This window comes from Rhodotorula graminis (genome assembly GCF_001329695.1).
Source record: "Rhodotorula graminis WP1 unplaced genomic scaffold RHOBAscaffold_4, whole genome shotgun sequence".
NCBI classification, from domain to species: domain Eukaryota; kingdom Fungi; phylum Basidiomycota; class Microbotryomycetes; order Sporidiobolales; family Sporidiobolaceae; genus Rhodotorula; species Rhodotorula graminis.
Window position 1 is genome coordinate 1,051,156 of NW_017264931.1, and position 22,863 is coordinate 1,074,018.

The following is a 22,863-nucleotide window of genomic DNA, read 5'->3' on the forward strand; positions in this document are numbered from 1 at the left end:
GGCTGTAGAGGGACGAGGAAGACTCGAGAGAGCTGCTCACCCTCATCAGCTCGTCACGACTAGTACTCTCTCCCTCTCAGCTCTCGACCACACCGTCCCCGAGACCATGGTCAAGTCGAGCGCAGCGGGCTATGCGCCCCTCTCGCCCTCGCACTCGACCGCCCACAGCGACGACGACCCCGAGGCCTCGCCCGCGTCCACCGACCCGCTCCTCTCGAGCGCCATCTCGCTCTCGGCCCACGAGCCCGTCTTCACCCTCGTGCAGCGCGTCTCCAAGGAGCTCGAGGACGCCGTCGACACCCCCTTGTCGTGGGACCAGCTCAAGAGCCCCGCCGTAAACTTCTCGCTCGTAAGGCCCCTCGTCCACAAATTCACCAAAGGCGACAGGCCCCACATCTCGCTCATCTACGCCCTCTTGCTCGTTCGCGCCCACTTTGTCGAGCGCGCAGACGACGACCTCGCCTTTGCGTGCGTCCCCACCCCCTCCTCGAGCGCCGTCACCCTCACTGACTCGCTCTCTCTCTCCCCGGCAGCGCCGTCAATGTCGCGCGGTCCGACCTGTGCGAGCTCCTCGCCATCAAGGCCCTGTCGGCGTACGGCGTCGCGCCCGGCTCGCACGAGCTCCTCCACGTCCTGTCGATGGCGTTCAACCCGTTCGCCGGCGCCGAGGCCACCATGTTTGCGCCGGGCGAGGGCGTCGACGAGGCCGAGCTGCACCGCCTCGACCAGTTCGGCAAAGCCGAGGCGACCAACGCGCTCGAGCTCGCCGTCAGTTCGGGCGCCAAACGGTTCCTCAAGAGCCCGCTCGTGCAGCAGGTCGTGCGCGCCATCGACCGCGGCGACGTCATCTACACGCCCGAGTCGTCGTCCAACGCGCTCCTCGTCGACTCGTACAAGCCCAAGCCCGTCGTCGAGGTCTACGACTGGCGCCGCCGCCCGTACCTCGACCACCACCGCCTGCGCGTGCCGCGCATCCGCGGCCGCCTCGAGTTTGCCACGTTCGCCGTCATGCTCGCCCTGTTCCTCGCGACCCAGGCCACGTACCGCGTCGAGCGCGTCAACGCGTGCGAGGCCCTGTTTGTCCTGTGGGGCATCGGCTTTGCGCTCGACGAGTGGAGCGCGCTCGCGGCCAACGGCCTGACGACGTACGCCTCGGGCGCGTTCAACATCCTCGACTCGTGCTTCTGCGTCGTCCTGTTTGCGTTCCTCGGCCTGCGCGCCGTCGGGCTCGCGAGGGGCGACGACGAGCTCGGGACGCTCGCGTTCGACACGCTCGGGTTGGCCGGATGCGTCCTCCTCCCGAGGTTGACCATCTCGCTCCTGCGCCACAACGTCGTCCTCCTCGCCCTCGGCGCCATGATCAAGGAGTTCACCATCTTCATGGGCCTCGCGTTCCTCACGGCATCGGGCTTCCTGTGCACGTTCCGCATCCTGTCGCGCGGCACGTGGAGCGTCGGCCGCATCTCGTGGCTCATGCTCAAGGTGCGCCCTCGCCTCGCCTCTCTCTTTCTCTCTCATCGTCGTCTTCGCCAGACCCTGACCGACCCGACCCCCCTCGTCTCGCACCCTCGGTCGCAGATCTGGCTCGGCTCGGCGTTCCTCGGGTTCGAGGCGGCGCAACAGTTCCACGAGTGGTACGGGCCCGCCCTCATGGTCGCCTTTGCCATCCTGTCGCAGACCCTCCGTGCGTCCCTCTCTCCCTCTCTCTCTCTCTCTCTCTCCTCCCTCGAGCACGCACTGACACCTCCCCTTGCCGCCCCCCCGGCAGTCCTCACGATCCTCATCTCGCTCCTGAGCAACACGTTCGCGGCCGTCCAGGCCAACTCGGAGGTCGAGCTCATCTACCAGATGACGCTCCGCACGCTCGAGCGCGCCAAGGCCGACCCCTTGACGTGCTACGTCCCGCCGCTCAACACGTTCGCGTTTGCCGTCCTCGTCCCGCTCAGGTTCATCCTCTCGCCACGGTGCGTTCCCCGCGCTCTCTCTCTCTCTGTCTCTCGTTCTCGTCGTCATCGCGCGCACGGAACCCGTCCTGACTCCCTGTTGCACCCTCGCGCTCCCCTCTGCCCCAACAGCGCGTTCCACAAAGCCCAAGTGTACCTCGCGCGCACCCTCAACCTCCCGATCCTCGTCGCGCTCGCCCTGTACGCGCGCCTCTCGGCCCGGCGCGCGCCCGGGCTCGGGCTCGAGTCGGGCGCGCTCGCGCTCGCGAGGGAGCTCCCGAGGCGGTTCGCGAGCTGGGACACGTGGTGGGAGGGCAAGGTCGAGCACGTCGTCGACGAGGTGTGGGACCGCGCTGTGACGGACGAGGCGAGGCGCGTGAGGAGCTTTGATGAGCCGGTTGGAGCGGGGGCCGGAGGACGCGAGGAGGAGGAGGAGGACGAGGGGCAGCGGGACGAGGGCGCCGAGCGTGTGGCGACGGAGGGAGACGCGGGCTCGAGCAAGAGCAAGAGCAAGGGCAAGGCGACGGCGGCCGCCGCAGCAGGCGCCGGACGCAAGGCGCGCCCGCCCGCGCTCAAGCCGCAGCAGCGCCCGCGCGCGCCGGCGGCAGCAGCAGCCCAGCGCCTCGGCTCGCTCGACTCGCCGCTCGCGCGCCTGTTTGGCCCGGGCGCGTCGCTCGGCGCGGGCACGGCGGCGGGAGCGGGAGGGGGAGGGGGAGGGGGAGCGAGCGCAGTCGAGGCGCGGCTCGAGCGGATCGAGGAGGCGCTCGCGGTGCTGCTTGGGGAGGTGGTCAAGAGTGGCGGGGTCGGGCGAGGTGCAGGAGAAGGTGCAGCGGCGGGCGAGGACGGTGAGGAGGAGGAGGACACGAAGAGGAAGAGCGTGCCGCTCACGAGCCTGACGGGCATGGTCGAGCCGAGCTATGCCGACGACGGCGATGAGTAGCAAGGGGGTGCTGGGCGCCTGTCTCTCTCTCCCTCTCGAGCGCGGTCCGCGAGCTGGTCTCGCTCTCCTCGCCCTCTCGAGCACCGTGTAGCACTCGCACGTCGTCGCCGTTGCAGTTCTATCTCTGTGTGCTCCCCCTGTCTCTCTCTCTCGGCGACCACGAGAGGCTACGGGCCGTGCGCCTTGACCCACGCGAGCAACCTCGGGCAGCGCTCGAGCGTCGGGCGCAGCACCTTGTCGCACGACGGCGGGAGGACGCTCGCGATGCTCAGGAGGGCGTATACGAGGGCGTCGAGGCGGGTCGGGGAGCTGGGTGTGCGGTGCGTGTGATCAGGGGAATGTGCGCGCGAGAGAGAGAGAAGCGCTCGAGAGCGAGGAGGAGAGAGAGGGAGAGAGAGGGGGACGCACCTCGCGCCGCCGAACCACCCGTTCGGGTCCTCGTCGCCAAGCTTGACCTCGAGGGCCTCGATCGTGTCCCTCGCCTCGCGCTCGACCTCCTCCAAGTCGAGCACGGCCGCCTTGCCTAGCTTGCCGCCCCTCAGGCGCTTGATCTGGTCGATCCGGGTCGCGCGGTCGTTCCAGCTCAGGTACCGGTGTGCGACGGCGGCGAGGACGGGACGCTGGCGGGAAGGGACGACGGGTGGGACGAGCGAGGGGGGAGAGAGGTACAGGGACGAGAGGAGGGCGGGGAGGAGGGTCGAGAGGACGAGGGCGAGGAAGGCTTGATGGGAGGGGTCCGAGGGGGCAGGCGCGTCGGCTGCTGCGGGCAGGTCGGGGGGTCAGAGGCGCTCGACGGTGAACAGGCAGTTTTGTGTGTGTGAGAGAGAGAGAGAGACGCACCGCTGCCCTTCTTGCCCTTTGCCGGAAGAGGAGCCGCACCCTGCGCCGCGACCCATGCGCTCACCTCGTCGCCGACGACCAAGTCCCCCTCGGGCGTGTGCAGCGCGGGGAGCGTCCCTCCCGGCGCGCCCTCCTGCCCCTGCCAGTCCATCCACCTGACGTCGGCCGCACCGTCGGCGAGCGAGAAGCGGGCAAAGGCCTGCGCGGCGCGGCACAGCGGGTCGAGCGACTCGCGGTGGCCGGCGGGAGGGGGCCCGTAGGCCCACAGGGTTGGGCGCACAGGGGGTGGGGTTGTGCCCTGTGAGGCGGGGACCTCGTACAGCGGGAACTTGGCGTAGAGGCGAGCGAGCGGGGCCGGGATGGACGAGGTGGTGGGCACTGCGAGAGGCGAGGGGCGGGTCAGTGCCGGTGCTCAATTGGCCGCTGTAGTGAGGCTGGAGCTCACTGGCTGGCCGGGCGGTGCTGTCGAGGACACTGAGCTGGAGAAGTTGCTCGTCGTCGTCGTCGTCGTCGGCGGGCGGAGAGTCGGAGTGTCTCGCCTTTCAGTTGGCGGGTGCTCGCGCTCGAAGGAACGAGGAGCTAGTGCTGTGGCTCGAGATGCACAGAAGCACGCTTGCACGGGCCGACACTCTGGCAGCTGGAAGCTGGGCAAAGTGCACCAGCGTCCATCGCCCGATCGACCGTCGCTTCATCAAGCAGGGCTTGTCCTCCGCCCACAGCTCGCGCGCAGTACTCGGTGCAGCACCAGCTCACCCGCACAGGTGCGTCTACTCTCTTAAGCCCCGCCCCCTTCATCGCCCGCCCTCGCGCTTGCGCCCCCCTCGAACCACGACGCGTCCGACTCTCTCGCCCAACGAGGGCGTCGACCTGCCACAGCGACAGCACCGCTGACCGCGTGCACTCTGCCCACCCCTCTCGCACAGCCAGCGACGATGGGCCTCTTCTCGCGCAAGAAGCAGCGCGAGCCGCCGCCTCCCTCTCCGCATCCTCCGCCGCTTCCACGAGCCAGCAGCTCGGCACCAGCCACCACCACCCTCGCCACCACCACCACCACCACGTCGACCCACCTCTCGTCGAGCCAGGCCAGCGCGTACGGCCGCAACAGCACCAGCTACGATGACCGCCCCTCCTCGGCCGCCTACTCGCCCGAGCTCGCGGCGTCGTCCAACTCGCGCGTGTTCCGCGGCCATGCCGCCCGCGCAGCCTCGTCGAGCACCCTGTCGCTCCCCTCGCTCGGCGCCACCGGTCGCGGCGACATGGGCGGCGCACCGCGCCAGCGCCAGGCGTCGGCGACGGCGACCATCATGTCGTCCGTCGACGAGCACGACCCGCCGGCGGCGCACGCCGCCGCCTCGTCGGGTGCGCAGGGCGGGAGCAAGTGGGGGACCAAGTGGAAGTTTGGGCGAGGGAGCAAAGGGAGGCAGGGCAGCTCGTCGAGCGCGGCGGCGGGAGGGGACGGGCCCGGGTTGGGCCTCGTCGACGACGGCGACGGCGACAGCGGGTTCGTCGTGCGCTCGTTCCGCACCGTGTCGCGTGTACAGGAGGACCGCGCACCTTTGTCTTCGTCGGCGTCGGCCGTCCAGCAGCCGCCACCACCGCCAGTGCCGCCCCTGTCGTACCACCCCAACCCGAAGCCTGCCGTCGCCGCACAGCAGGACCCGCACCAGCCCGACAGCCTCTCGCACGAGCCGCAAGAGTCGCTGCGCACCTCGATCGACTTTAACAACCCGAGCAACCACTCGCGGCCGCCCTCGTCGTTCCACTACCCTCGCCGCCCGTCCCTCGCCACCCTCGGCGGCGGCGGCGGCGCGCACGCCTCGTCGTCCTCGAGCGCATGGGAGCGCGCTCCCTCGCCCACCATGACGGCCGAGGCGTTCCGGTTCCGCTCGCGGTCGACCCTCTCGCTCGCGTCCGCGACCGACCTCGCGCTCGGGCCCGGACCCGGACCCGGACCCGCGCTCGACTCGTCGGACCCGCACGCGCCGCGCGAGCGCCCGCGCTTCGAGCCGCAACAGCGGCCCGCGAGCGCACGCCGCGGGTCGACCTACTCGGAGCTCGGTGCGTCGACCTCGTCGTCGATCCTGGCGCCGCCCCGCCCGTCGTTCGTCGGCATGCACAGCAACAGCTCGAACTCGTCGATCGGCTCGCGCGCGTCGTCGAGCAACGGCGCGGGTGCGGCGGCGGCGGCGGCGGCGAGCGCGCCGTCGTCGCCGGGTGCGGGCGCGAGTCGGCTCGACCAGTCGAGGCGCACGAGCATGAGCTACGAGCGCCCGAGCATGAGCACGTCGACCTCGCTCTTCTCGATGGCGTCGTACTCGACCGCGCAGCAGCAGCAGCCGCCGCCGTCGTCGTCGTCGCCGTCGCGCTCTGGCAACTCGACGCCCGTCCGCCTTTCGACTCGACACGCGTCGCCCGCCACGTCCCCGACCACCTCGACAGCCCCAAGCGCACTCGTGCACGAGCGTCGCCCGGCACCGCCGCAGCGCATGTCGACCGACGACTCGGAGCTGCGCCTCATCGCCGCGTACGGCGACATGCTCAACTCGAGCCCGCCCGTCGCGTCGCCGCTCGAGCTCGAGCCCGAGCCCGGTCCCGAGCGCCTCGCGTCGTACGCCACGCCGCGCAAGGTCAGCTACGGCCCGGGCGAGGGCGCCGCCACTCCCGCCGTCGCCGTCCAGCCGCCGACGCCGCAGAGCGTGCCCGGGTTCGCGAGCGCGCCGGTCGCATCGTCCTCGGCGTCGCGCAGCCCGCCGCCGAGCACTACGCGCCGCGCGTCGACGCTCGTGCCGCGCCCACAGCGCTCGTCGTCGCTGTTCAACGAGTCGGCTCAAGCCGCGCTCGCCGCCATGGGCGTCGGCACCGCGCCTCCTCGCGCCCCGGCCCCGGCCGCAGCCGCACGAGCGCCGCGCGCCAAGGGCAAGAACGCGGTGTACCCGTCGCGGGGTGGCGCAGGCGGGTGGGCGAGCGACTCGAGCGAGGGCGAGGAGCGACTGTCGAGCTCGTCGGACGAGGACGACGGCGACGAGCGCGACGGGTCGTCGAGCGACGACGAGGTGCCGCTCGCGCAGATCCGCAGCCGCAGCCAGGTCGACCTGTCGCTCCCGGCGTCGACGTCGGCGTCGGCGTCGGCGTCATCGGCGCGAGCGAGCATCGACGGCGGGAGCGCACGGGCCCCGCCGCCGCCGCCGCTGCCGAGCCGCCACGACGGGCGCGACCTGTACCGCAAGCCGAGCAGCGAGCTCGAGATCCTGCGCGACCAGCACTCGCCGCCGGTCGCGGGCTCGTTCGGCGGCGCGCGCGACAAGGCGCACCACCAGGCCCACCAGCAGCAACAGCAGCAGCAGCAGCTCGGCATGGGCAACCCGCTCGTGCGCCGCGGGTCGAATCGTCGCAGCCTGTCGACGCTCAGCTTCTCGACGTCCATGACGGCGTCGCAGCAGGCGACGGCCGTCGCGGCCGCGTCGGCGAGTACGGGCGTCCCGGGCGCTGTCGCGACGGCGCCGCCCTCGCCCGCCCGGAGCGGCGCTACGGCGACTCGCGGCATCCTGCGCCCGCCATATGGCGCGAGGTCCGTCTCGAATCCGGCGTCGCCGACCGTCCAGGCGTTCCAGTCGTCGTCGTCGTCGTCGTCGGGCATCCCGCCCGTCCCGGCGCTGCAGGACGCTGTGCACCCGCCGGTCGCCTCGCCGCTGTTTGCGTCGGTCACGGCGCGCGACCGCTCATCGGCGTCGGCGTCGGCGTCGTCTGGCTCGGGCTCGGCGTCGACCTCGTCGGTGCCCATCACGCCCAAGGACTCGCCCTCGGCGTCGCACCTCGGCTTCCCGTCCTCGTCGCTCCACCTCCAGCAGCAGCAGCAACACCTCGGCGGCGGCGAGTCGACGGGCGCCAGCGCACTCGGCAAACCGTCGGTCAAGTTCGACCCGGTCGCGTCGCAGACGGACGCTGCAGGGTGGAACCGCGGTCGGCGCCTGAGCGCCATCACGAGCTCGGCCGCGAGCGCGCTCGGCGCTCCTGTACCTCTACCGCAGCAGCAGCAGCAGCAGCAGCAGCCGTCGCTCGCCCACCGCGCGACGCCGAGCATGCCGCACCTCGGCGCCGGGTACGCCGCCTCGTCGGCTCGCGGCTCGTCGCAGCAGCAGCACCTCAACCCTCGCTCCTCCGCCCTCGCCTCGGCCCGCTCGAGCATGTCGGCCGCCGCGCCCCACACGCGCGCGAGCTCGACCGCGTCGGCGTCGAACGGGCCCTCGACGGCTCCGTCGTCCATCACGGCCGTCGACGACGGCGTGTACGACCGCATGAAGGCGCGGCACAAGGCCGAGGCGCTCGATGCGCTCCGGATCGGGCGCGACCTGAACCACCCGAGCGGGCTGGTGCCCGAGCGCACGGCCGTCGGCGGCGGCGGCGGCGGCGAGAGCAGCGACGAGGACGAGCCGCTCGCCAACTTGCCGACCAAGGGCAGCGTGCTCGGTGGGGCGGGAGGGAGCGTCATGGGCGGTGGAGCGGGCAGCATGATGGGCGGCATGCATCCGCAGATGGCCATGGGCATGGGCGGCGCGTTCTCGCCCCTCGCCGTCGCACCGCCGGGCGTCGACCCTTACCTCTGTACGTCTCTCGCTCTCTCACCTCTCTTCGTTCTCGTGGCACCGACAGGCGCCTGACCCTGCCCCTCACGCAGACGCCTCGCTCCCGCTCGACCAGAAGATGTCGTTGCACCAGCGCGCCGCCCAGATGATGCAGATGATGCACCAGGCGTCGCTCCAGGCTCGCGCCGAGAGCGTCGTCGCCGGCAGCATGCTCGGCGGGCACGACGGCTCGTCGAACCAGTCGTTCCGCGGCGGCCTCGGCGGCAGCGGCGGCGGCATGGGCCACGGCTCGAGCATGAGCCTCGGCTCGTTCGACCAGTTCGCCCAGGGCGGCGCCGGCGCAGGGTACGGCCAAGGGCACGGGCCACACCAGCACTCGTCGAGCATGCAGCTGCCGCCGTTCGCGCCGAGTTTCGCCATGTCGCAGCCGTTCTTCCACCCGGCGCAGTACTCGCAGGCGCCGTCCCTGTACGGCATGCCCGCGTACGCCGGCTCGGCCCTCGGATTCTCGACGGGCCCGATGAGCGCGTACGGCGGCGGCGGCGGCGGCGCACCGCAGTCGGTCATGGGCCACCCGGCGTCGACGGGCCAGCTGCGCGCGAGCGGCGGTCGCGGCGGCGGCGCGAGGGCGGCGTCGACGATGGGCACCGCGCCGAGGCGGCCCTGAGCGCGACGACGATGGTCGCGCACACGGACACTCTGCGCCGCTACAGACACTGCGCCTCGGGTTGTTACAGCGCTTCCTGCCTCCTCTCTCGCTCTCTCGCTCTCTGTCGCCTCTGTGTAGATGCACATCTATCTTAATCCTCGCACTCGTTCCTTTGTCATTCAGCATGCATCTCGTCGTTGCCCTTTTTCCTTGGTTCCCGCGAGAGACGGAGGAGAGCGAGAGCACCGCCACCTCGGTTCGGGGTCTTCGCTCTCTCCTGCTCTCCTCTCTCACCGCGCCGAGATGAAGCTGTGTACCACTTGCTGCACCACACTAGACGGCTCGACCGCCGTCCCCTCGCACTCGGAGAAGGCCGACCCTCCGCCCGTCTCGTTCGCCTGCGGCCTGCACCAAGTCTGTGGCGCGTGCGTGCGCAAGAACAGGCGGCTGGCTCAGGTGCGCCCCCTTCTCGCCAGCTCCTGCAAATCCTGCCGAGCTGACACGCCTCGCCCACAGTCCTGCGTCCTGTGCGAGACGGCCAACGACGTCCTCGGCGGCACCTCCACCTCGGCTCCTGCGACATCGACTGCCACCCCTCGCGCGACGAGCCCGCCTCGGTACGATGTCGAGAAGGCCGACGGCGACTTTGTGCTCGGCGGCGATTCGGACGACGAGGACCCGGCGGCGAGGACGGCGGGTTCCCCACCACCGCCACCTCTCGGCGACGAGGGCGCTCTCGGCGAGGCGGGCGAGGGGCTCGAGGCGCCGCCGGCGTACGAGGCGGGAGGTGTCGAGCTCGGCGATGCGGACGGCAAAGGCAGGAGGGAGCAGTGCGCGCTGCACCACGTCCGCCCGCACGACACGCTCGTCGGCTTGGCCTTTGAGTACGGCGTCGAGGTCCGTCCCTTCTCTCCCCGTTCTCTTCTTCGTCGCTGTGACCGAGACGAGTGCGTTGGGCGAGCGGAGATTGACAGCTCCTTCCGCCTGTTACAGGGCCACGTCCTGTGCCAGCTCAACAAGCTCCCCTTGTCGACCCTCTCGACCACGCCTCACCTCCTCCACACCAAGCCCTTCCTCATCCTCCCACCCACCGCTCGCCGCCCCTCGTCGTCCGCCGAGCCCATCCTCCCCGCTCCGCTCGAGCGCAAGCGCCTCGTCGTGCGCCGCTTCCAGGTCGCGACCAAGTGCGCCGACTGGGCGACCGCGCGCGCCTACGTCGACGCCGTCTTTCACGCCCGCGAGCAGGAGGCGCGCTTTGTCGCCGAGAACCGGCGCGCACGCGGCGGCGAGGCGGTCGATGGCGACGACGAGCTCGAGGTGCGCGAGGGCGGCGAGCTCGAGGAGGCGGTTAGGGCGTACGAGGCGGACGAGCGGTGGGAGCGCGAGCAGCGCAACGTCAAAGGCAAGGGTGTACTCGTGCACGGCGAGGGAGGGACGGCGAGGGCGGACGCTCGTGCGGCGGGACGAGGGTGGGGTTGGCGGGGCTGAGTGAGGAGGAGAGGGTCCGGTCTCGTTTCTTTGTTGTCGGTATCTCTCATACTTGCACTTTACGTCTTTCTGCTCCTTGCCGGTCGTGCCAAACAGCCAGAAAGCTGCAGGAGAGGAGCGCTGCGGCGACTTGGGCGCGAGAGAGCGACGGCGAGGAAGGACGAGCTAACGACATCGCTCTGAACAGCTGCTGCAGGCCACTCAGTGTTGCACAGAGCTCTGTGCTGGCTGCTGTACGCGAGAACCGCCGCCCAGAGAGCTTGAGAAAGCCTCGGTGAGGTCGTCCAGGTCGAGGAGGGAGATGAAGGTGAGGCCGTCGCTCGTCTCCTCTCCCCACCACAGCCAAGCACCAGAATGGTGCGTCGACGGCTCCTCATGCCCTCCCCAATGCACCCGAGCTCACCCGTCTGCACCCACAGGCTACCCAGATCGCGACCACCGGCGAGCGCGAGTCCACGAAGCTCGAGCGCCTCGGTCCGTCCACGCCTCTCCTGTGGACCTGCGCGCAGCTCTTGTGACCGTCTAGCTAACCTGCACGACCACCCCTTGCGACAGGCGCGCACTCGCACATCCGCGGCCTCGGACTCGACCCCACCACCCTCGAGCCGAGGGGCAACTCGCAGGGCATGGTCGGCCAGGCCAAGGCGCGCAAGGCGGCGGGCGTCATCCTCAAGATGGTCAACGACGGTCGCATCGCCGGGCGCGCCGTCCTCATGGCGGGCCCGCCCTCGTCCGGCAAGACTGCCATCGCCATGGGTGCGTCGCCTGCGTCCCTCTCGCCCTCTCGTCCTCAGGTCGCTGTGCCCTCCTGCAGCGACCGAGCGTGTTCGCGATCTGGACCCTGGACGGCGCAAGCTAACTCGAGTCCTCCCTCCCCTCGCGCAGGCATGGCCCAGTCGCTCGGCTCGGACGTCCCGTTCACCATGATCTCGGCATCCGAGATCTTCTCGCTCGAGATGTCCAAGACCGAGGCGTTGACGCAGGCGTTCCGTCGGAGCATCGGCGTGCGCATCAAGGAGGAGTCCGAGATCATCGAGGGCGAGGTCGTCGAGATCCAGATTGACCGGAGCTTGACCGGCGTGCGTCCCTCTCTCTCACTCTCTCAGTGTCTGCGCAGCAAGCAGAGAACGATACTGACGAGCTCTCGAGCGCACACACAGGCGTCCAAGACGGGCAAGATCACGATGAAGACGACCGACATGGAGACGGTGTACGACCTCGGCAACAAGATGATTGACGCGCTCAGCAAGGAGAAGGTCATTGCCGGCGACGTCATCGTCATCGACAAGAGCACGGGCAAGATCTCGAAGCTGGGCAGGTCGTTCACGCGCGCGAGGGACTACGACGCGATGGGAGCCGACGTGCGTCCACCTCTCCCTCTGTGCTCCTCCTCTCCTCGCCGACAGCGACACTGACCCTCGCTCGTGCACCCTCGCAGACCAAGTTCGTGCAGTGCCCCGAGGGCGAGCTGCAGGTGCGCAAGGAGGTCGTCCACACGGTGTCGCTGCACGAGATCGACGTGATCAACTCGAGGACCCAGGGCTTCCTCGCCCTCTTTGCCGGTGCGCCCCCTCTCTCTCCTTGTCGGTACTCGTCACCCAAGAGAGCGTCGAGCTGACTTGATGGACTGCGTTGCGCAGGTGACACGGGCGAGATCAAGTCGGAGCTGCGCGACCAGATCAACGCCAAGGTCAGCGACTGGCGCGAGGAGGGCAAGGCCGAGATCGTGCCCGGCGTCCTCTTCATCGACGAGGTGCGTCCCTTCTTTCTCTCTCCTCGCGAGCGACAGAGCGTGGGCTCACCTTGGAAGGGTCACAGGTGCACATGCTCGACATCGAGTGCTTCTCGTTCCTCAACCGCGCGCTCGAGACCGAGCTCGCGCCCATCGTCATCATGGCGTCGAACCGGGGCATGACCCGGATACGCGGCACCAAGTACAAGTCGCCGCACGGGATCCCGATCGACCTGCTCGACCGCGCCTTGATCATCTCGACGGCGGCGTACCAGGCCGAGGACATTCGCGAGATCCTCACCATCCGGTGCGTCCTCTCTCTCTTGTGATGTATCCGTCACAGAGGCCCTGACGCTCTCTCGCCGAGTCTGCAGCGCGCAGGAGGAGGACGTCTCGCTCGCCCCGGCGGCGCTCGAGATCCTGACCAAGATTGGCTCCGAGACGTCTCTACGTGCGTCCCGCCTCTCTCCTACTCTCTGTCCCTGAGCGTACACTGACTCGAGGACGCCACCACTCCCCTGCAGGCTACGTCATCCAGCTCATCACGCTCTCGAGCCTGGTCGCGCGCCGGCGAAAGGCGGCCGTCGTCGACGTGCCCGACGTGCGCCGGGTCTACACCCTGTGCGTCCCTCTCTCTTCTCTCTCGAGGTGCCTCTGTGTACGACACTGACCCGCGACGTGACCAGGTTCCTCGACGAGAAGCGCAGCGTCCAGTTCCTGCGCGAGCAGAACTCGCTCTTGATCGGCGAGGACGGGCAGCAGACGATGGACGTCATGGACATGGCGGCGTGAGCGAGGGCCCTGTTTAGATGTCGACGAGCGTGTCGAGCTGGAACTGAGCAGTGTGCATGAAGCGCTTCGAGGGGGGTCGAGGCGAGGAGGAGGACGGAGAGCTCGAGCGAGCGGGAGCGCCTCGACGAGCTGCGTCGCGCGCTCCGAGTGCGAGCCAGAGCGGAACAGTGTGCTCCCTGCTAGCAACAGACCTGCTCGAGAGCGCGAGAGGCGAGGGCTGAGCTGGTTCGCCGAGTCGAGGAGAGGACAGGAGGAGGAAGCCAGAGCTCGCCTCCTTGGTCCTCTTTCGCAGTTCACCCGCCAAGTGCGTCCCGTGCTGCTCAGGTCCTCGACACGCAGACACAGCTGACCTTTGCCCTTGCCCGACCCCCGCCCCGCCGCTCGCCGTCCCCCCTGCGCCTCGCCTCGCCCGCAAAACCTCCTCGACCCTCCCTCTCGACCCTCGCCCTCGCCTCTCGCCCCCCCTGTACCCGTGCCGCTCCCGCCACCAAACTGAGCAGGCTTCGCCATGGTTCAGCGCGTTACCCTCCGGACTCGCAAGAGCTACTCGACCAAGTCGAACGGCAAGCGCATCGTCAAGACCCCGGGTCGGTCGCCCTCTCCTCCCTCCTTCCCCCGGGGCGGTTGCGCTCGCTCGCGCAGGCGGTGAATGGGCAGCAGGGCGCGCGAGCAACGAGGCGCAGAGCGGAGGAGGTGGCGGCGGGCGAGAGCGTGCCGAAGACGTTCTCGCCGCCGCACGCAGCAAGGGCGCGCCAGGGTCTCGCCGGCGCAGGACGCGCGTGTGGCGGGAGGCGGCAGGGAGCAGGCAGGCGTGCACGAGCAGGCGGCAGGGAGGGGATATGGCTGCCCGCGCGAGGTGGAGCGGCGGATCGAGCCGACGGGCGCAGCTGCCACACGATGCGATGCGCACGACCACGAGCCCCGTACTGACTCGCTGTGCGACCCGCAGGCGGCAAGCTCCGTTACCTCACGGTCAAGAAGACGGCGGCGGCGCCCAAGTGCGGTGACTGCCACATCGCCCTCCCCGGTGTGCGTCCCTTGTCCTCTCCCTGCCGCACGCAGCGAACGGCCCGTCCTGACCCTCGCTCTTGCGCGTCGCCAGGTCCCGGCCCTCCGCCCGCGCGAGTACGCCCAGATCTCGAAGAGGCAGAAGACGGTCCAGCGCGCGTACGGTGGCTCGCGCTGCGCGACCTGCGTCCGCGACCGCATTGTCCGCGCGTTCCTGGTCGAGGAGGCCAAGATCGTCAAGCGCGTGCGTCCTCGCTCTCTCTCTCTCTCTCTCTCTCGTGGGTGTCGAGCGAGCGTCGGGAACTGACACGGCCATGTGGGGCTTCCTCTCCCTTTCAACGAGCAGGTCATTGCCCAGCAGACCAAGGGCGGCAAGAAGTAAACGGCCTCTTGCTCCCCCTGTCGCTGTTGTTAGGGTCTCTGCGTGCAACCCACGCGTTGGCTGGTTGAACCCGACTCGGTGTGCGACTGGGTGAGAGACGAGAGAGACGGCGAGAGCGAGACGAGCGAGCTTGGACAGTGTGAGCCGCGGGCGGGACTTGGCCGTGAGCGCGCGCGAGAGAGACGCGCCTCGTCCGAGAGAGGCGCCGCTCGCCCGCTTCCCTCACGCTACGATGGCTGCCGCTGCAAGCACACCTGCCGTGCCGCTCGACGAGCTCGCCAAGCTCGACCTCGACCAGGATGCGGCCAAGCCGGCCGCACAGCACGGCGGCGACGAGCCGGCCGACGCACCCGACGACGACGATGACGGCGACGACGACGCAGACCCGGCTGGTGCTCCTGCAGGTGCGCCCCGTGTCCCTTTATCTACAGACTGCCCCATTACTGACTGACGCGCTCGCCCGCAGACAAGAAGAAGAGCGAGTCCCACCTCTCTCCCTCCCTCTCTCTCGCGCCGGGTCAAGTGGGGGCTGACCTCGCCTCGTCGTTGCGCCCGCGCCCCTGCAGAGAAGAAGAAGCCCAAGAAGAAGAGCAAGAAGGCGGCCGTCAAGCAGACCGACCCGCCGACCGTGCCCGTGTCGCGCTTCTTCAAGGACGGCAACTACCCGGTCGGCGAGCTGCACGACTACGTCGGCAAGTGCGTCGCCCACGCTCTCTCTCTCTTTCTTCTCAGCCGCTCGAGAGCACGACACTGACTCGACGTGCGGCACGAAAACAGCAACTCGTGGAGGACGACCTCGGAGGAGATGCGGCACAAGGACCGCCTCATGCTCGACGAGCCGTCCGACTCGGCGTTCAACTACAACGCCGTGCGGCGCGCCGCCGAGGTGCACCGCCAGGTGCGCCAGTACGCGCGGGCCCACATCCAGCCGGGCATGGGCATGACCGAGATTGCCGACATGATCGAGAACGGCACGAGGGCACTCGTCGAGGAGAACGGCATGCAGGCTGGCATTGGGTTCCCGACGGGCCTGAGCAGGAACCACTGTGCGGCACACTACACGCCCAACGCCGGCGACACGATCGGTGCGTCCCCCCTCTCGCTCGTTCTCCCCTCGACCGACCCGGCAGGTTTGGGAAGGCCGACCTGACACTCGTTTGCTCGCTCGCTCGCAGTGCTGCAGAAGGAGGACGTCCTCAAGGTCGACTTTGGCGTGCACGTTAACGGGCGCATCGTCGACTCGGCCTTTACGCTCAACTGGGAGCCGACGTACGACGCGCTCCTCGCGGCCGTCAAGGACGCGACCGAGACGGGCGTGCGCGAGGCCGGCATCGACGTGCGCATGGGCGACATTGGGAGGGCGATCCAGGAGGTCATGGAGTCGTACGAGGTCGAGGTCGAGGGCAAGACCAAGCAGGGTGCGCCCGCCCTCTCTCTTTCCTCTTTTTTGGCGGCGGGACCTTCCTGACACTCTCTCTTTCCCTCCCGCCGCGCCTCGCAGTCAAGTCGATCCGCAACCTGACGGGCCACTCGATCAACCCGTTCGTCATCCACGGCGGCAAGTCGGTCCCGATCGTCGCCCCGTACGACGACGACCCGGACAACGACCAGAAGATGGAGGAGGGCGAGTACTTTGCGATCGAGACGTTCGGCTCGACAGGCGACGGCTACGTCCGCAACGCGGTGCGTCCACCTCTTTCTGTTACCCTCGAACTCGGCCTGTCGACGAGGCCCGAGCGCTCATGCCCTCGCCGCGCAGGACAACTGCTCGCACTATGCGCGGATGGACGGCGTCAAGGCGCCCTTGCGGTTCGACTCGGCCAAGAAGCTCCTCGGCGTCATCGACAAGCAGTTTGGCACGCTCCCCTGGTGCAAGCGGTACCTCGACCGCCTCGGCGAGAAGAACTATGCCGTCGGCGTGCGTCCGACCTTCCTCTTCCTCCTCTTCTACCTATTCCGAGACTGACTCTCTCTCTCAATCGACGTCTGCAGCTGCGAGAGCTCGTCCAGACGGGCATCGTGCAGGACTACCCGCCGCTCGTCGACACGGCCGGTCCTGGCTGCCAGACGGCGCAATACGTGCGTCCCTTCTCTCCTCTCCTCTCTCTCAAGTCCTGTCTCACGAATCACTCCCTCTCGCAGGAGCACACGATCATCCTGCGCCCGAACTGCAAGGAGATCGTCACTCGCGGCGACGACTACTGAGCCTCGCGCCCTCGTCCTCTGTAGCATTCTCTTCCTTGTCTTTCTCTCTCTCTCTCTCTCTCGTCCTCTCATCGAGACAGAGTACTCGTCGCAACTCGCAATTTCTATCCGTCGCATCCTCCTTCCTCTCCTCCTCGCGTCCCGAGAGCGTCTCTACTTTGGCCGCTTGACCATCTCGGACCTGCCGCCGCTCCACGCTGCGACTCGCAGTGCGGCGACGAGCGACACCTGCGAGTCCTCGGTCCCGACAAAGCCGCTCCCGAGCGAGTGGATCGCCTGGTCCACCGCCGAGCCGTACCACCCGTGCTCTTGCTCGCCGTACCGCTCGATGAGGAGGGCCTCGGTGCCGAGCGTGACGTGGTCGACGACGAGCCAGCCCAGGGCCTCGATCGACGAGAGGAACTCGCGCGAGGTATCGTCGGTCGTGACGAGGACGGGCGTGTCGGGCGGGAGGTGCGAGAGCTGAGAGGCGACGGCGCCGCGGTAGGCCGAGAGGGGAGGAACGCAGTCGTGGCCAACAGCGCACCAGGTCTGGACGAGGACAGCGGTCGTCAGTCGACGCGCCCGAGAGCAAGAGAGAGAGAGACTAGGGGACGCACCACAAAGTCGCCTCGACGAATGTGCACCGTGAGGAGGTCGCGAGGAAGGTCGTCGACGCCGAGCGTTTTGCGAGCGGCGACGAGGGCGACCTCCCAAATCGCCGGCTGAAAGTCGAGGTACTGCCCGACTGCCCACCACTCTGCAGGAACCGTGCGAGAAGGTCAGTGAACGTCGCAAGGAGGAGAGAGAGGCTCGAGAGCGCACCTGCGTGGGACCCTCGGTGCTCGGGACTCAACATCGCCTCGAGGTCGCCCTCCTTCTCCTGCACGCCGTCCGCCACGAGGTAATTGTGCGCTCCCCACCGCTCTCTATACATAGCGACGTCGCTCAATGCCCACACGTTGCCGTAACAAAGAAGCTGGGAGTCGATCATGTTGCGCGGCACGTCGCGGTTCTCCTTGGCGGCGAACGCGTGCGTCTTCTTGAGGCGCAGGTCGGTGTCCATGTCGAACAGGATGAGCGACTCGGTCGCGTCGTTGGCCCACCCGCCGAGGCGCTCGACATTCCAAGACGGCGCGTCAAGGTTGAACGCCTCAAAGGTGCGCTGCGCAGAGGAACGACGACGTCAGACGAGGCTCTCGGCTCGTGAGGACGAGAGAGAGAGATAGGACGCACACCCTGGTCGGCAAAGTTGGTCCCATGGAAGCAGCCGACCTCCTCGCGCCTCGTCTTTCTGTGTTCGAGGTCAAAGCGCTTGACGTCCGAGAGCTCGAGGACGAGAGTACCGGTCTGTGGGCGGACGAGGAGCGTGAGCGAGGCTCGTGTCGACGTCTGGAGGTTTGTGAGAGCGAGAGAGAGAGGCGACGGACGTCTTGGCGGAACTGCTCGAGGTTGAAGAGGTCGGACATCTTGGCGAACGTGTTGTGGTAGTGCTCGTCATCGCGCCACGGCGAAGGACTCCGGTTCGGAGGCAGGTGAGTAGGCGCGCAGGGCTCGGCTCGAGGAGGCGGCAGAGGACGCACATGATGGCGACGCGCTGAGTCCTCTGCGCGAGGTAAACGAGAGAAATTGACGTTAGGAACTGCCCGGTCAGGCCCGACCAGGCGTCGCCAATCTGCGGCCAGGATGCTCGTCAGTACTGTGAGCTCAGGAGAAGAGAAAAGGCGAATCGGAGGAAAAGAGGGACGCACGAGGTACCGCAGGTCGGGCCGCAAGGCGTCGTACAGCGAGTTGCCCGGCTCGTCGGTCGTCAACAGCTGCGAGCAGAGTGTAGAGTCAGTTGCGCGTCTCTTGAGAGGCGCAGAGGGCCAAAGCGGGCGCGAGAGCGCACCTCTCGAGGACCCGGCGTCCTGAACCCTCCTCGCCAAGTCGTTGGCCGCCGCCGCCGAGGCCCGTACCGCCGCTCCTCACGGGCCGTCTCGTTCCTGCCGACGTGCAGCTGCCAGGCCTGCTCCAGCTCCCGTTCCAGACGCTGCACCGTCGCCGACCGCTCGTGCGCGCGCGCGAGGACGCCGCTCCACACGAGGCTGGCGGCGAGGACGCCGAGCACGAACAGCACGGTGCTGCGCGCGATGGCGGAAGGCGTCGTCGACAGTCGTCGAGGCGACTGGCAGGTGGACAGGTTGGGCGACGAGGAGGTGCTTGAGCTGAGCGCGCCGACCTCGGCGTCGCCCTTGACGGCGCGGTAGCCGTCGTCGGGCCTCGTCGCCGGCAGGACGCGGCTCAGGAATGCTTCGAGCGACATGACTCGCAGCTTTGCGAGACGGTGAAGCGCAACCAAGGGAGAGCGAGTGGAGGCCGCGCGCCGCTTTGCCAAGGTTCAGAAGCACGCCGAGCGAGAGGAGGCAATGGCCCCGGCGATTCCGGGCCGCATCGGCGAGCCGCGGCAAAAGCTCTTTCGGCGAAAGGTGCAGCGAGCGAGAGAGACGAGAGCGCACTCGGACGAGGATCGAGTGAGGAGCAGGAGGGAGAGAAGCGACCCGATCGCAGCTCTGAGGGCGACCGTGATCGCCCGGCGCTGCCGACGGAAGGACTCGCGCTGAGTTGCGCTCAGTCCTCGCTCAGACGATGCGCCGCCGCTCTCTACACAGGGGGCACGACAAGACGAGGCTGCATCGCTCCAAGTTGCGCATGTATTGGCAGGAGTCGAGGAGGAAGAGGAGGCAGGTGACGATACAGACCGACAGCACGCGCAGGACCGAAAACCGCATATCTAACCACAAAAGCCGAAAAGGGGACAGACAACATGGGAGAGAGAGAGAGAGAGAGACTAGGAAAGTACGAGTCGCGCGCCGGCGAGAGGGAGGAGGGGGGGAGCAGGCTGGAAAGGGGCCGGGGGCACGCCGTCGAGCTTGTAGGTCGACGACGCGAGGGCGCTGATGGGCGTGTCGGGCTCGTCGTCGTCGCGGTCGTCGAGCTCGAGCTGGAGCCGAGCGAGTTGCTCGGTGAGGACCCGGAGCGAGTCGCCGCCCTTGAGCAGCCAGTCGTCGATGATGTCCTGCGAGGCGACGCGGTCGACCTTATTGCTCAGGCCGGTCAAGGCGATCTGCGAGAACACGAAATCCTTGTCAGTCAGGGGAGGAGAGAGAGGGAAGAAGAGGAGAAGGACGACGAGAGGGGACGCACAATCTTCGACCGGGGCCAGCCTCGCTCAATCTCGATCTTGCGGATCATGGAGCTCGCCTGGATGCCGTCGAGAACGGGCATGCCGATGTCCATGATCGTGACGTCTGGACGATGTTGCTCGAACGCGTCGACGCCTTGTTGCCCGTCGACGGCGCCGTGAAACTCGTAGCCCTTCTTCTTGACGAGGGCGGCGAGCAGCTTGCGCGCGATGAGGTTGTCCTCGCACCCGAGAACCCGCAGCGGTCGACGGTGGCGCGACAGGATCGACGACGTCGACGAGTAGGCCTGCGAGCTGCCGGACGAGTTGGTGCGAGAGAGCTCTGGCCGGCTGCTCGGGCTGCTCGGGCACGACAGGGGCGCCTCGTGCGAGGCGGACGTGGTGGCGCGCGTGAACGGCGGGCGACGGGTAGGCGTGGATGTCGGGTCGAGCTGGATCAAGGCGGCGGGCGCGTCGGTCGGGCCATGCCGGGCGGCGCTCGAGGCCGCCTTGATGACGACGGCGATCTCCTCCGACAGCGAGCGCTCGAGTGCGGGTGCGGGTGCCGACTCGACGAGCGTGAGGGGAAGGGTGATCTCGATGGTGGTGCCTGCGAGGTGGCGCAAAGGTCAGCTCCTGTCGAGGAGGAAGGGAGAGAAAAAGAGAGAGAGAGGGGGCGCACCCTCGTTGAGCGCGCTCGTGACGTTGATCGAGCCGCCGTATTGCGCGACGAGGAGGTTGACGAGCGGGAGGCCTAGGCCGACGCTCGGCGTGAACGCGTCGGCGCGGCGGAACGGCATGAAGAGCTGGCCGCTGCGGAGGAACGCCTCGTCGATGCCGCAGCCCGTGTCGGCGACCGAGATCTTGACGACGTGCTGGTCCGAGACGACGTCGCCCGTCGCCTCGAGCGTGACGCGCACCTCGCCCTTGGTCGTGTAGCGGTACGCGTTGGCGACGACGTTGGCGAGGATCCGGCGCAGGTCGCCGGCCCGCGCTCGAGCGAGCCAGCCGCCTGCGCGTGCGGCGACGTCGACGACGACGGCGACGTCCCTCTTGGGCATGCCTGGAACGTCCTCGTCGCCGTCGAACGCGTCCTGGAGCGACCGGTTGAGGGCGTGCGTCGTGACGTCCTGGACGAGAGCCGACAGGTCGAGGAGCTCGCAAGCTGCGGCGGGCGCCGGCTTCATCGCCATCGGGTCGGCGAGGTGGTAAAAGTCGACCGCGTCGTCGAGTAAACCTCGCAGCGAGTCCATGCAGACGTCGGCGACGGCGAGGTGCTCGTCGATGCCGGTCGACGCGCCGCGAATGAGCTCGAGTTGGCCGGCGAGGCCGTGCAGGGGGAGGCGAAGGGCGTGTGAGATCGAGCTGACGAACGCGAGGCGGGCGCGGTCCGACTCGACGTCTTGGTCCTTGACGAGGGCGCTCAGGCTCGCGTAGCCGACGTTGGCGAAGAAGGTCCTGTCGACCTCGGTGAGCTCGTCGACGTGCTCGTCGAGCGAGACGACGATGAGGAGGGCGAGCGACTTGGCGTGGTCGTGGATAGGGACGAGGTGCGACGCGCGGGCGTTGGGCGGAACGAGGTGGCCGAGGACCGTGTCGCCCTGGATCTGGACGGCGTCGGCCTCGTCGGCCTTGATGCGGCGCACGAGCGCCTCGAACTCGTCGATGTCGCCCTTTCTCAGGCTGCTGATGCGCCGGATCGACTCGGGCGACAGGCCCGAATGCCCGAGGACGACTAGCGGGTGCGAGCTCGCGTCGTAGTCGATGTCGCCCGACGCCGGCGAGCGGACGTGGACGCGGGGGCGCTGCGCCTGGCGCTGCAGCTCGTCGTTCGAGCCGACACCGTTCCTCGCCGGGAGGAAGTTGCGCAGGTCGAGGATGGCGACCGAGCTCGCGCTCGAGAGGGCGCACAGGCGCTCGGCGGCGAGGTCGAACGCGGCCGTGTCGCGCCGAGACGACGTACCGGTGCCGCCGAACACGGCCTGCATCGACGCCGACGCCATCTCGCTCGGGGCGGCCGTGCCGCCGAGCGTGAGTCGCAGGAACGACGAGATGAACGAGGCCTGCTCGCGCGCTCGCCGCTGTTGCTCCATCTTCTGCGCGAGAGCGAGGTCGCGCTCGACGCGCTTGGCGAGCGTGCGCAGCGCCGAGACCTGGGCGTCGGTGAGCTCGGCGTGCGCGCTCTTGGACATGCACGACAGGATGCCGACCGGGACCATCGCGGGCGGCGAGTCCTTGCTCGTCGAGGCCGTCGGCAGGCTGATGGCGACAGCGGCAAAGAAGCGGATGCTGCCCGGCTGGAACATGGGGCTGTTCTTGTACCGCGAGTCCTGCTCGGCGTCGAGCACGACGAACAGGCCGTCCTCGTGGGCGAGCGTGTGCCGTCCGAGGCACCACGACGGGTCCATCTCGCTCATGATGCGCTCCCACTCGGCGTTGTCGTCGGCGGCGCGCGAGAGGCCCATGATGAGCGACAACTGCTCGGTGACGGCGAACGCGGCGGCGGTCACGTCCTCGGGGAAGAAGGCGCGCGCGAGCTCGCAGATGTCGGTCACCGAGTCGCGCATGTGCAGGTCTGCGTGGTAGAGAAGGTCAGGGCCATGCTGTTGGGCACGAGAAGGAGGACTGGGCGACGCACCGTCGAGGTTGTGGGCGCGGATGAGCTTGAGGCGCTCCTTCTCGTTGGGCGATGGAGGTGCAGGGAGGAAGCCGTTGCGCGCGAAGAACTCGAGCTCTGTAGGGGTGGAAGGCCAGGCCGAGGGGAGGAGAGGCGTCGGTCAGTGGACGAGGTCGACGCCGAGGGAGGTGGGTGGAGGAGGAGAGGAAGAGGGGACGCACGCTCTTCAGGTGTCGCCGCTCGCCCGAGATAGCTGTTGCAGTAGGTCGGCTCGACGTCGAGCAGCGCAGGGTCGGCCGGCTGCGCGAGTGCGGCTCGGACAGTCGCCGGCACCTCGGCGGCGGTGCCCACGCGCTCGCTGCGGGCGTTGCAAGCGAGCCACTCGGCCCAGTCGCTGAGCGCGTACGGGGTAAAGACGCGCCCGGCGATGGCCTTGGTGCGCAGGACGCCCACGCCGGCCGGCGCGTCGAGGGTGAAGACGGCGGGCGGTGGCGACAATGGCGGTGCGGTGGACGCCATGGCCAAGGCAGGCGGAGCGAGGC

The 22,863-nt window shown here is 68.7% G+C and overlaps 7 protein-coding genes across 7 annotated transcripts; 5 read left to right on the forward strand and 2 right to left on the reverse strand.

Moving 5' to 3' along the window:
* Window positions 1–106: 106 nt before the first annotated feature.
* Window positions 107–2,157, forward strand: RHOBADRAFT_13190 (uncharacterized protein; the record flags this gene model as incomplete). Its single annotated transcript, XM_018412128.1, has 5 exons — window positions 107–468; window positions 534–1,482; window positions 1,579–1,684; window positions 1,769–1,964; window positions 2,076–2,157. Coding segments are annotated over 5 exons (1,695 nt in total), but the record flags the coding sequence as incomplete, so codon positions are not given.
* An 893-nt stretch (window positions 2,158–3,050) lies between these two features.
* On the reverse strand, window positions 3,051–4,392 carry RHOBADRAFT_42840 (uncharacterized protein; the record flags this gene model as incomplete). Its single annotated transcript, XM_018414118.1, has 4 exons — window positions 3,051–3,192; window positions 3,292–3,640; window positions 3,724–4,101; window positions 4,383–4,392. The coding sequence occupies 4 exons, from the start codon at window positions 4,390–4,392 to the stop codon at window positions 3,051–3,053; spliced, it is 879 nt and encodes a 292-aa protein (XP_018272548.1).
* Window positions 4,393–4,655: 263 nt separating this feature from the next.
* Window positions 4,656–8,973, forward strand: RHOBADRAFT_52498 (uncharacterized protein; the record flags this gene model as incomplete). The annotated part of the gene is made up of 2 exons (XM_018416367.1): window positions 4,656–8,325; window positions 8,399–8,973. The coding sequence occupies 2 exons, from the start codon at window positions 4,656–4,658 to the stop codon at window positions 8,971–8,973; spliced, it is 4,245 nt and encodes a 1,414-aa protein (XP_018272549.1).
* Window positions 8,974–9,257: 284 nt separating this feature from the next.
* RHOBADRAFT_52499 (uncharacterized protein) lies at window positions 9,258–13,032 on the forward strand (the record flags this gene model as incomplete). Its single annotated transcript, XM_018416368.1, has 14 exons — window positions 9,258–9,411; window positions 9,472–9,852; window positions 9,949–10,365; window positions 10,786–10,800; window positions 10,863–10,917; window positions 10,999–11,199; window positions 11,329–11,522; window positions 11,604–11,804; window positions 11,882–12,005; window positions 12,084–12,196; window positions 12,262–12,482; window positions 12,550–12,626; window positions 12,700–12,796; window positions 12,862–13,032. Coding segments are annotated over 14 exons (2,356 nt in total), but the record flags the coding sequence as incomplete, so codon positions are not given.
* A 443-nt stretch (window positions 13,033–13,475) lies between these two features.
* Window positions 13,476–14,357, forward strand: RHOBADRAFT_42843 (uncharacterized protein; the record flags this gene model as incomplete). Its single annotated transcript, XM_018414119.1, has 4 exons — window positions 13,476–13,554; window positions 13,917–13,996; window positions 14,070–14,219; window positions 14,322–14,357. 4 exons carry the CDS (start codon window positions 13,476–13,478, stop codon window positions 14,355–14,357), a joined length of 345 nt encoding a protein of 114 aa, XP_018272551.1.
* A 232-nt stretch (window positions 14,358–14,589) lies between these two features.
* RHOBADRAFT_52500 (uncharacterized protein) lies at window positions 14,590–16,684 on the forward strand (the record flags this gene model as incomplete). Its single annotated transcript, XM_018416369.1, has 9 exons — window positions 14,590–14,761; window positions 14,824–14,835; window positions 14,924–15,053; window positions 15,135–15,442; window positions 15,533–15,775; window positions 15,859–16,040; window positions 16,117–16,275; window positions 16,350–16,436; window positions 16,500–16,684. The coding sequence occupies 9 exons, from the start codon at window positions 14,590–14,592 to the stop codon at window positions 16,560–16,562; spliced, it is 1,356 nt and encodes a 451-aa protein (XP_018272552.1). The 3' UTR covers window positions 16,563–16,684.
* Window positions 16,650–22,840, reverse strand: RHOBADRAFT_52501 (uncharacterized protein; the record flags this gene model as incomplete). The annotated part of the gene is made up of 13 exons (XM_018416370.1): window positions 16,650–17,093; window positions 17,162–17,301; window positions 17,367–17,706; window positions 17,778–17,891; window positions 17,972–18,059; window positions 18,125–18,216; window positions 18,293–18,358; window positions 18,433–18,855; window positions 19,444–19,647; window positions 19,728–20,314; window positions 20,387–22,279; window positions 22,343–22,438; window positions 22,543–22,840. The coding sequence occupies 13 exons, from the start codon at window positions 22,838–22,840 to the stop codon at window positions 16,716–16,718; spliced, it is 4,719 nt and encodes a 1,572-aa protein (XP_018272553.1). The 3' UTR covers window positions 16,650–16,715.
* Window positions 22,841–22,863: the final 23 nt, after the last annotated feature.